This window comes from Nelumbo lutea, chromosome 6, assembly GCF_056320005.1.
Source record: "Nelumbo lutea isolate HS-2025 chromosome 6, American lotus-T2T, whole genome shotgun sequence".
NCBI lineage: Eukaryota > Viridiplantae > Streptophyta > Magnoliopsida > Proteales > Nelumbonaceae > Nelumbo > Nelumbo lutea.
The window spans coordinates 52385322-52398094 of NC_142689.1; the positions used below are offsets into that span (position 1 = coordinate 52385322).

Below are 12773 nucleotides of genomic sequence, written 5' to 3' on the forward strand. Positions count from 1 at the left end.
TATGGCTGCAAACGAGGAGCCTGACTCGTGATGACAAGGTCAAAGTAGTGGACCCCTCGGACGTAGCTGGAAGTCCTCCTGCTTGAGTGTTTTTTTCTTCTTTTTGTTTCTTTTTTGAGTCATGAATGTACACCTCAAAGCCATTGAGCTTGGGTCACAAATGAAGTCTTCTGTACTTACAATCACTTTGTCAATGAAATATATCTTTTTGACTAATCTCTATGTAAAAATATTCTAAGTGTGAGTGACTTCCGATTTGGGCAGAAAATGCATAGGTTACCCAAATTGCCGAGCTACCGAGCTAGACGATAAGTAAGGATAACCAACCATAAGAATTTTCTAAGTGTGGATTACCTTGAACTGCCTGCCTAAGCCAGTAGGAGTAACTCGCACACGTGCTACTCATTTAAATGTTGGTTGTCCCTAACAGGTCCAACTTGTTGTTTTACGCCGAAATAGGCTAGACATCGTAGGGTTTACACCTGAGCTGTCTATGCCTTAGGCGTTTAGAGGTATTTTTCTTATGCCGAAGAGGCGACTAGGACTTATATGCCCATGCCGAGGAGGCGACTGGGTTTTAGGTGCCCGTGCCGAAGAGGCGATTGAGACTTATATAATGATGAATCCGTCTATTCGGTACCTTTGCCCTTAGGCCTTGGGGGCGAGTTATTGTCCACCCTTCTTGATTCTACTCATGCCGAAGAGGCAACTGGGGCTTATACAATGCCAAGGTCTTTTAGTAGCTTGACACTTTTAGTCCTTAGACTTCTGGGAGTGACTTACGGTCTACTCTCCAGTTAGGCGATTACAGATAGTATCGCCTTAGTTGTTGATGTTCCACACCCAGGGCACCTGTTTCCCTTCTAGGGTTTTGAGCTCATACGTACCTTCCCCGAACACCCTCTTTGCTCGGTAGGGACCTTCCCAATTTGGTCTGAGCTTACCAACACCGGGCTTAGGCACCATGACTCTACGAAGTACTAGGTCTCCAACATGGAAGTTCCTCTTCTTGACTCTGGCATTATAGTACTGAGCCACTTTCTGCTGGTAGGCCGCAGTCCAGATGTATGCAAGGTCCCATACCTCTTCAACTAGGTCGAGGTTGGTGCATAACTCGTTATCATTTGCTTCTTCATCGTATGCTTCCAAGCGTAACGTAGGCAACTCGATCTCGGTTGGGATCACTACCTCTGTGCCATAGGTGAGGTTGAAGGGCATTTCACCCATGGCAGTCTTCACAGTGGTTCGATAAGCCCACAGTACGCTGGGCAGCTCGTCTACCCATAGACCTTTAGCTCGGGCTAAGCGTGCTTTTAGTCCATGGAGGATGGCCCTGTTCGTGACTTCAGCTTGCCCATTTGCTTGGGGGTATGCCACCGAGGTGAAATTCTGCTGTATCCCCATCTGGCTGGACCAATTTTGAAACTTAATGTCTTTAAATTGTTTGCCGTTGTCAGAGATAAGTACTCAGGGGAGTCCGAAGCGGCACACTATGCTTCTCCAAAAGAAGTTTTGGATGCTTCGTGCTGTGATTGTCGCAAGAGGTTTGGCCTCCACCCACTTTGTAAAGTAGTCTACTACTACCACTAAGAATCTCCTCTGTCCTGACGCTGGTGGGAATGGTCCAAGGATGTCGATTCCCCACTGCACGAAGGGCCATGGGATAGTGAGATACTTCAAGTCAGCAACAGGCTGGTGGTGGACGTTGGCATGCCTTTGACACTTGCCGCATCTTTTAACGAGATCGAGCGCATCCACCTTCATCGTTGGCCAGTAGTAACCCTGTCGTAGCACTTTCTGGGCGAGAGCCCTGCCCCCCAATTGTCCACTGCATAGACCTTCATGAGTGTCATGGAGAACGAGGTCAGCTTCTGAGGGTTGTAGGCAGCGCAGATAGGGGAGCGTGTAGGATCTTTGGTACAGCCATCCATCTATTATGATGTATTTGGCCGCCTGTCGCTCTACCCTTCTAGCTGCGTTACGATATATAGGGAGGGTCCCATGAAGCAGGTAGCTCACGAGCGGATCGATCAAGCTCGGCTCTGCTTGTGCAACAAGAGCGACCTCTTCTGCCCCCCGAGAATGCTAGGCCATGATAGGTTCTCTATGTACATTGTCCTCATGGTGTTGTCGCTTATTCTTGCTAATGGGACAAGGCATCGGCCTGAGTGTTCTCGGATCTCGAGATCTATCTGATGAAGTATGACTGGAAATCACGCAGAGCCTCTCTGAATTTGGCTAGATAGGCGACCATGGTTGGCTCGTGAGCTTCGTACTCGCTGGTGACCTGGTTGACCACGAGCTGTGAGTCACTGCAGATGATGATATGCCTGGCTCTTACTTCATTTGCTAGGGCAACCCGGATATCAATGCCTCGTACTCCACCTCATTGTTGAATACGATGAACTCGAAGCGAAGTGCATACTCTAGCTTCACCCCGCTTGGCCCGTACAGAATGAAACTAGCTCTGCTCCCTTGCTGATTTGATGAGCCGTTCACATGAAGGATTTAGGGCTCCTCCTCCCAGGTTGGCGTTGCTCTGACCGGGAGAGGTGCCACACTGGTAGAAGCTTCTGTTAGACAGTTTTTGTATGCCCTTAGCTTCAATCAGTTTTGATGTACTTTTGATATTTAATGTAAATAAATAAAATACATGTTTGATTCATGTTGTGTGGTATGCTTCTATGTAAGACCCTAAAACTGGACACTTAATGAGACTTGTGTTAGTTTTAAATGTTCATAGTCGTTGGATAAGTCTGGGGAGATTTATCCTGTCAAGGCTAACACTGGTGTGCTGCCAACTGTTGGGGTGGCTTGTCTCAGCCACCAGGGTGAGACCCAAGGCACACGCATTGTAGGATTACTTGAATCCTTGAACCGGACCAGATTTCCAGTATTGCCTTAGACCTTGGATATTGATGGGCAAAATTGGAAAGTTACACCTGATCCCTAGACCCGATTATGGTACTACACTAGGTGTCAGATTGGGCTGTCTTTGATATGCCAATTAGTGAGAACCTTAGCGGGGGTCAAAACCTGGGCATGTTGGGACAGTTTGAGAATTCATCTGACTGGGTGATCATAGTGACGAGATCAGCCCTTTTGTCGGACAAAGGTATTGATCGGGGATGCACTCTCTCTAATGGAAACCAAACTGCCGGCAGTTGATTTCAATCGTTGGAATTTTGTTTTGTGAAATTTATATATATGATATATACTTATGTACGGTCTCAAAATGTTTGCAAATGGTTTTAATTCCCAGGATCCTTGTGAGTAGAGAGTGCAGCACTGTTCCTTGCAGCCGAGGGAGAGGTACTCTCTTGTCAGGTAGTGCTTGATCATTATGGGTTGAGAGGTTAAGTGTAAGGCCATTTAGGATAATACCTGATGGGCTAATGTTGCATCTGCCCAAAGTCCCTGTGTTTTTATAAGATGGCTTGGCCCAGGGACCACTTAGTGTAAGTGTTGGGCCCATAGGGTTCATGTGATAGGCTTAAGGGGTTCACTGGGCTTTCTAGTGAATTCGCCTAAGCCTTGTAACAAAGGCTGGGCTGAACCCATGTGGCTGATGTGCAGATCAATGCTTGGGTCCCATGCCATACAAAGAAGCCCAACTGGACAACAGTTTGGAAACATATTGAGCACTAATTATTTATTGGGCCTAAAAACCCATTTCGAACTGGGCTGATATGATCACCCACTTAAGGGGGCGAATCTGCAGATAGGGTTAAGATTAACCTCCTAATGAGATCCGGAATGAGCTGATCTAATCTGCAGATGGGATTAAGATTATCCCCTATCCAAATACAAATTTGAATTGGGATAACTCCTAATTGGATTAGGAGGTTTCTTAATCACTAAGAAAGGAGAAAACCCAAAAAAAGAATTACAAGAATTCGACCTAGGGTTTGGCAGTTAACACTCTCTACAATTTGAGATAGGATCTCATCCTCCTTAAGCTGAAAACTGCATTCACGCCACTTTCAGCTTAGGAATCTCCTCCAGCTGTTGCCACCTTGCTGCATAGTTCAAACTCCATTGAAGGGAGAATCAAGAAATCTGTTCTTGATATTATTCTTTGTTGAAAGGCTGATTTGGTTCAGTGCTCTAAGCCTCCAACGAGTTCTTGTGAAGAGTTAAGTACGTGAGACATACACTGTTGGTTCTACCCCACCATCGCTGTGTCATCTTTAGCGAGAGTAGATCCTGGATATTTCTTTGGGCGTGAACACCAACGTTGGGAGATTTTCATTCTCTGTATCAGGTATAAACCTTTCTCTATTCTTTGGTTCAGATCTGGTCTGGTTTGAGTAGATCCTTGAATATTTGATTGTAAAATAAGGGAATGTGATTCTCAGTTGGAAGAAAGGTAGGAAATTTTTGAAATTCGCTCACCCATTCCACAACCTTTTTGTTGTCCATACGATGGATCCTATCATTCTTTCAGCTTCTCCTCTGTGCTCAGGCTCAATCGGTTCAGGAATCGCAGTGCTGAAGGTACATTCTGCGATGAAGTCAGCTAAGGCTTGGGCCTTGATTGCTGTCCGGGGCTCGTACTGGATGTCATACTCGCTGAGTTCAATAGCCCACTTCGTCAACCTTCTAGAGACCTCGGGCTTGAGTAAAACTTGCCTCAGGGGCCTATTGGTGAGGATGACGATGGTATGAGCCTGGAAGTATGGTCGAAGCTTCTGAGCTGCGGTGACTAGCGCGTATGCCAGCTTTTTGATTTCATGATATCTCGTCTCTGTGTCCTACAAAACTCTACTAATGTAGTAGATGAGTTGTTTAACCCGATCTACTTCTTTTATCAGTACTGAGTTGACCACCTCGTCACTCGCGGAGAGGTACAAATTCAAAATATCTCCCTCCTTGGGTCGGGTTAGAACTGGGATACTGGTCAGATACCTTTTGAACTCGTCGATGGTGAGCTGGCACTCTTCGGTCCACTCAAAGTCTTTGCTCCTTTTAATTGCCTTGAAGAAAGGTAGGCAGTGATCTGCTGATTTAGACATGAAGTGGCTCAGAGCAGCTATATGGCCTGGATTTTGTTGGGATTGACTTTGATACCTCATCGGTTAATGATGTAACCCATGAATTTACCCAAGGTGACACCAAAGACGCACTTGTTTGGGTTTAACTTCATATTAAATTTGTGAAAAATTTTGAAAACAGAATGTAAGTCTTTTATTAAATCATTAGAAAATTGAGTTTTGACAACCATGTCGTCTACATAACACTCTACTTTTTCGCCGATTAACGACTCAAACAGTCGGTTTACAAGTCTCTGAAATGTTGCCCTGACATTTTTCAACCCAAAGGGCATGACCTTGTAGCTGTATAGGCCTAGCTCAGTTATGAATGCCATTTTTTCCTCATCGGCAGGGTCCATCCTAATCTGGTTGTAGCCTGAATAAGCATTCAGGAATCTCAGCAACTCGTGCCCTGAGGTCGCGTCCACCAAACCGTCAATTTTAGGAAGTGGAAAACAGTCCTTCGGGCAAGCTCGATTCAGGTCGGTATAGTCGACGCACATGCGCCACTTACCGTTGACCTTTTTTACCAGAACAAGTTAGCCACCTAACTCGAGTAATGGACCTCCCTGATGAAATCAGATGCGAGAAGCTTCCCAACTTCCTCGCCGACTGCTCTCCAGCGCTCTGGGGCTAGGTTGCGTTTCTTCTATCTAATAGGCCTAACTACAGGATCAGTGTTCAGTTTGTGAGTGATTATTCTAGGGTCTATGCCGGGCATCACTGCCGCGGACCATGCAAAAACATCTAAGTTCTGAGGTAAGAAGCTTACCAGCTGAGAACATAGAGGCTCCTCAATCGACGCGCCGATTTGAAGAGTCCTAGCTGGATCTTCTACTGAAATGGGTATAGAGACTGTCTCCTCTATTGGTGAAGCTCGCTCCTTTTGTACTCCATAGGTCACTCTAACTCAAGGTCATCTGCTACCTTGGCTTTCCCTTTGAGGGCAGCGATGTAGCATTTGCGAGAATCAAGCTGGTCTTCTTGTGCTACCCCTACTCCAAAGTCCGTGGGGAACTTCATGGCCAGATAATAGGTGGATACCACATGGCCAGATAATGGGTGATAGGCCGACCTATTATGGCATTGTACGGGGAGGGAGTCACGGCCACTAGGAAAGTGTGATCAAATCTCGCTATGCTAGGCCAAGTATCGACCTCCACAGGTACTGTAACTCTTCCCAGGGGCCTGACTTCCTCTACACTGAATCCTACCAAGGGGGTGTTCGCGGGCTTGATGTCGCTCTCCTGGAGCTACATCTTGTCGAATGCATCTTTAAAGAGTATGTCCACCGAGCTGCTTGAGTCGACCAGGATGCTCTTCACCTCGAAATCATTAATTCTTATCCTTATGACGAGCAGGTCATCATGGGGGTACTGGACTCGCGCACGTCATCTTCGGGGAAGAAAATGAGCTCTTCTACCTTCGGCCACTTTAGAGGATTCTGTTCTTCTCTTTCAATCTGACGAGCCGATGTCTTCACCGTGGCTGAAGTGCAACCCGCAACATTCAATCCGCCAGTGATCATATGTATTACCCCTCGAACTGGCCTTTCTTTGGGCAGCTGCTCGCTCTCCCTATTGCTAGACTCGGGAGCATCTCTACCTTGCTCCCCCTGCCGACATGTTTGATTTTTATTATCATTTAATGCAAGGTTTTTCAAATATTTGTGACGGATGAGTTCTTCTATCTCATCACCGAAGTTCCTTCAATTTTCGGTGCTATGACCGTGATCTCTGTGGAAGTGGGAATATACATTTCTATTCCTGGTGTTCGGATCTCCTCTCATCTGAGGTGGCCACTTCACGTAAGAAGTGTCCTTGATTGCCAAGAGGACTTCTGCTCGCTTTGCGTGAAGGGATGAGAGATCCATCATATGGACGCTTGAATCTTGCAGAATAGAATGGGCGAATTTGAAAAAAATTCTCTGCATCCTACTGGGAATTGTATTCCCTATTTTAGAAACATCATATTTTTCTAGGATCAATCTTGAACCAAGAACCAAACCAGATCTGAACAAAAACACTAGGAGAGGGATATACTCGATACGGAGAAACAATATCTCCCAATGGAGGTGTTGATGCCCAAGGAAGGAACTAAAGACTGCTCCCATTGAAGATGGTGCAGAGTAGGATGGAGCAGAATCAACAGTGTTCTTCAAAAAAACCAGATCCTTCGCAAGAATCAGTTGGATGACACGTGAGCACTACTTCCAATCAGTCCTTTTAGAAAGAACTGATATCAAGATCCAATCTTGATCACTCCTACTAAGAATAGTAAATCGAATTGGCAGATATGGCAGCAGCAGGAAGGAGGCAGCAAGAAAGAATTTTCGCAGAGGTGCTGAATTCTTTCTTCTATGATTTTGGCTCTGAAGAGAATGTGAATATGAATATCTCTAAAGGCTGCCACCCCTTTCTCCTTTTATAAGCTTAAAGGGATCAGCTCCTAATCCCATTAGGAGTTGCTAATCCAAATCATATTTGGATCAGAATTCCCTTTAAGTGATAAGGGTAAACCCTTATCTTATCTGTAGAATAGATCAATCCTTTCCTAATCCCATTAGGATGTTTCTAAATCTGCAAATCTAATCTCAGAATTCGCCCCTCATTTAACTGAGCAAATCAACCCAGTTCGAAATGGGCTTTAGGCCCAATAAGGATATGTGCTTACTTAGCCTTCCAAACTGCTGCCCAGTTGGGCTTCCTTGTAGGGCGTGGTACTCAAACATTGATCTACACATCAGCCACATGGGTTCAGCCCAACCTTTGTTACCAGGTTTGGCCGAATACACTGTTATGGACAGTGCACCCCCTAAAACCCATCACATGGGCTCTATGGGCCCAACACTTACCCTAAGTGGTCCCTGGGCCAAGCCACTTTGTAACACCCATGGACTGTGAGCAAATGCGAGATTAGCCCATCAGGTATTACCCTCAGTGTTCTTACACTTAACCTCTTAGCCCATAATGATCAAACATTGCCCGACAAGAGAGGACCTCTCCCTCGGCTGCAAGAAACAGTGTTTTTCTCTCTGCTCACATGGATCCTGGGAATTAAAAACTTTTGCAAACATTTAGAAATCATAATATATATATGTATATCAGTATATAAATATATTTTGCAAAACAAAAATTTAAACGATAGAAATCGGTTGCCGGCAGTCTTGGTTTCCATCAGACAGAGTGCATCCCCAAACATTACCTTTGTCTGACAAAGGGGTTGATCCTGTCACTATGATCACCCACTCAGATGAATTCTCACTGATTGGCATATCAAAGACAGCCCAATCCGACACCTACTGTAGTATCCTAATCGAGTCTAGGGGTTAGGTGTAACTTTCCACTTTTTCTCATCAATCTCCAGGGTCCATGGAAATACTAGAAATCTGGTTCGGTTCAAAGATTCAATTAATCCTACACTGCATGTGCCTTCGGGTTTCACCCTGGTGGCTGAGGCAGGCGAGCCCAACATTTGGCAGCACACTAGTGTCAGCCTTGGCAAGATAAATCTCCCCAGACTTATCCAACAGCATTGAACATTCTAAACTAACACGATCTCATAACTGTCTAGTTTAAGGGTATTACATAGAAACACACCACAAGAACATGAATCAAATATGTACTTTATTCATTCATGATAAATTCTTAATGTACATCATTCTGATTGGAGCTAAGTGCATACAACTGTCTAGCATCACGTTCAAGGGCGTGTAGTTTGTTCTTTTAACTGGAGGAGCTCGGAAAGGCTGATCTGATTTTCCTCGTCCTCGGGCTGGCTCATCCTTCTTCCTCTTGTTGTCCCCGTTAGTTGAAGTCTCACCTTCTCTTTTCCTCTTCTCTGGCAGATTCTCGCTCTTCTAGTTCTTCTCTTCCTCTGTTTCGATGAATTGGTCGGCAAGCTTGAGGAACTCAATAGCATCTTTTGGTTTATTGGCAACCACATGCCACTTGAACTATTTATGGGTGATACCTCTTTTGGCTGCTGTAAGCCTCACGCCGTTTTCTAGATCAGGGATCTACAGGCATGCATCATTGAATCTCTTGATGTAACTTTGGATATATTCCCCTCCCTCTGGACTATGCCAAGCAGGCTTTCCTGGGACCTTCGCACCTCTTGCTTGTGATGAAGTGCGAGGTAAAAATCTGCATGAACTGCGCCCAATTCTTAATTATCTCGGGCTCAAGGTTTCTATACCACATGCGAGCTACTCCTTTAAAGGTGGTGGAGAAAGCCACACACATGTAGGGTTCATCTGCCCCAGCTAGGTGCATCTGTGATTGAAATGAGTCAACGTGGTCATTCGGATAGAACGACCCATCATACTTATCCAGGGGAGGTACTTTAAAATCCTTGGGCATTGGAACTGCCAGGAGCTCGAGAGATAGGGGAGACGAAACAGAGAGAAGTGGGGCAGTCTTCATTGTTCCTGGGCTTGCCTCTTCCTTTCCTTTGGGCTGGTCGAGCTAGCTTTGGGTTGTAGCTCGGCGAGCCTTGTGACATTACTTCTATTGCTTCTTCACTGGCTCCGCATTAGTGCTACTGGCTTCAGTGTTATCAGGCATGGTTCTTGCAGGAAGCTGCTCAGACTGTTGGCGGCGGCTACTGTGAATTGAGGGGCCTAGTTTAGAATCTGTGGCCATGACCCTGAATCGGTTTTCTGCCAACGGAACTTCGAACTAAGAGGGCCGAGGTGATACGACCTTGGAAGGTTGGATATCTCTCGACCTATTCACCTGTTGGGAGGCAGGAGGAGTAACCTGTCTCTCCCTCCTACCGTAGGACGAGACCTGGATCCCATGAGGGTTTTGGACTTGGGAGGTCTCTCCTTGGTGAGGCTTGACTTGCTACATGGATGGATGCCGAGGTGAAACCAACTGCTGAGTCTGCTGATTCTGCAGCAATGGGGGAAACTGCTGTTGGTACTACTGCTGATAGATGTGGTGCAAGATTTGTTGCTGTTACAGTTAAAACTGCTAGACCTGTTGCATTTGGGCTTGCGTGGCCCGCATGCCGTGCACCAGGTCATCGAATTGATTTTGTCTGACCACCAGGGGGATGATAGAAGGTTCGGCGAAGGTTTCACCCATTGCTAGAGGAAGTGGGGCATTCACCGGTGCAAGAACTTGAGACACATTAAGAGTGGGGATCCCGTCCGCAGAGAGAGGTATGGTGAATTGTTCAATACAAACAGTTGGGACCTGGAGTTGCCCGCCGGAAGTGTTCATGTTGGCATTTTGTCCATTGTTGTTGGAAGATGCCATTGAAGATGAGTTTAGGATGCTTGGTGGAAAAGGGATTTTTGAAGCGGTTCCCACAGACGACGCCAATTGATGCTGCGCAATCTGGCTTCTCCTAGCTGGAGATGACTCAGCTTCCAGTAGACGACGGGCTAGACGGATTTGCATAGAGAGAATTAGAGAACTCGGGGGTACTTACCCGGCGAGGTCACTCCGATGCTTAAGTCAGTATGTGTGAGCTGAAAGTGATCAGAAAGCAAGAGAGCTAGTAAGTAGTAATTGCGTGTACCTCTACCCCCAAAGGGTTGGGGTCTTTATATATTGGAGTCCTCACGGGTTTTTTGGAGTGGTTCCGGGATTCTTGCCGTGATGTGGCCTGTTACTGGATTAATGGGAGGTGACGTCGCTAGCCGATAAGGCATATCATTGCCATTCGAATCGGTCAGAGGAGATAAGGCTAGCTATTACGAAGTGTGATCCCATAAAACATGGAATCTGGTGATGAGATCTTTGGGTCAGCTAGTGAAGGTCGGTCAATATTACCTGAACTGATGGCCCTTGGGTCCGACCTGTTACGAACGCCGAAGTGACTGGTAACCGGGGTGACCTTGATGCAATCGTGCCCCGAAGTGGATTCATTCCGAGGTGAACCTGCACCGAGGTGGTTTGGTTATCCAAGCTCGATCTATCGCAGACTTGGGTACGTTGTGACGAGCTGTCATTTTGCTAGCTAGGTTGTGTCCACGTGTCCCTCTATTATTAGGTCGGGCCAAATCACCCTACATCAATGCCTAAACCCTAAGAAACTAAATTTTGGCCCAACTGCCCTTAAATCCACCACTAAATCTCCATGATACCCTTTTGATAGTCTGGATTATGCCACATCACCATACTTGATCCATGATCAAACTCTTTCACATAAAACAAAACCCTCAAACAAACAATCACACAATATTTCAACCCTAAATTCCTAGATTTAGCTAACATCCATAAGAGATTCCATTTCGACGTGCTTAAACACTACGACGCTCCTCGAATCTAAAATCCGTAACCTGTTCATACCTAACATGACCAAATCCTTCCAACAGCCTCATGATCCCAATCCATACCTTCCCACCAAATTTTATTTCAAAATTCCCTCATTTGACCTAACATCAAGCCTTGATGTTGTTTTGGTGAATCTTATTGATTAAAAGCTCACCTGTCATAAATCTCCATCATCAAAACCTTATTTGACCAATCAGACCCTAATACCATGTTTTGAGACCGAAAGAACACTATTGAAGACTTAACTCGAGATTTTCAAACCTAAAAATGAAGGTCCATTTCCTCTAAAAAAATGGGTGGTGACTCCAACTCTTTGAGCCTGCCATGAGCTTCCTGGTGCTCACGCCCGACGACTCCTCTCAGGACTTTTATGGACCTTTGTAGGGAGACGTTTTGGCTCAAATTTGTGCTCAGTTGTCATGCGCTTTAAAGCTTAGATTGTTTTTTCTTTGGTTGGCAATTGAAAATCACACCTCAAGAATGTTAGGCATGATAGACCTTCCTAACGCAGTTCAAAACCATGTTTTAACACTCTCTGGCACGGGTAATCTCCTCCTTGTACACTCAAAACAATTTTTGGGCCAAATCACGCCTAAAACTTCACCCAGAACCATACCTTTATTGCAATCTAGTTCAGTCTCATCGCAACCCAACTTCATCGCAACCTAGAACCTCGTTGCAACCCAGAAGTTCATCGCACTTTCAGTTCAACCAACCTAATCGCAATCTAGAACCTCATTGCAATCCAAAAATTCATTGCAACCCAGAACCTCATCGCAACCCAAAACCTCATTGCAACCTAACTTCATCGCAACCCAGAACCTCATCACAACCCAACTTCATTGCAACCCATAACTTCATCGCAACCCATAACTTCATCGCAACCCAACTTCATTGCAACATAAAACTTCATCATAACCCAACTTGATTGCAACCCAAAACTTCATCGCAAACCAAAACCTCATCATAACCCAACTTCATCGCAACCCAGAACTTTATCGCAACCCAGAACCTCATTGTAACCCAGAACCTCATCACAACTCAGAATCTCATCGCAACCCAGAAGCTCATTGCACCTTCAATTCAACCCAACTTCATCACAATCCAGAACCTCATCGCAACCCAGAACTTCATCGCAACCCAGAACCTCATTGTAACCCAACTTCATCACTACCTAGAAGCTCATTGCAAATCAGTTCAACCTCATTGCAAATTAACCTGCTCATTGCACCTCCTTCCCACTCATTGCACCTAAATCGCACCCATCTACCCTTCCTACGCCTGTTTATCGCTTCTCACCCTTTGTCGTAGCGCGCTAAGTGTCTACCATGACTAGCTTTTAGTATAGCAAAAAAATCGTATAGTTCCCATCTGCTAGGCCTCGAATTCATTTTTTTTAGTGTTTTTTCATTTTCATTTTCTTTTTGTTTTTTTTGGGCTTTTTTTTCCTTCA

The 12773-nt window shown here is 45.5% G+C and overlaps 1 protein-coding gene across 1 annotated transcript; it reads right to left on the minus strand.

The window, feature by feature from the left end:
• Nucleotides 1-822: 822 nt before the first annotated feature.
• LOC148848896 (uncharacterized) lies at nucleotides 823-1404 on the minus strand. The gene has a single exon (XM_088951374.1). The coding sequence runs from the start codon at nucleotides 1402-1404 to the stop codon at nucleotides 823-825; it is 582 nt and encodes a 193-aa protein (XP_088807500.1).
• Between the last annotated feature and the right edge of the window lie 11369 nt (nucleotides 1405-12773).

Coding starts and splice junctions, on each gene's coding strand:
- LOC148848896 (XM_088951374.1), bottom strand. CDS start 1,404: ATGGGGATACAGCAGAATTTCACCTCGGTGGCATACCCCCAAGCAAAT.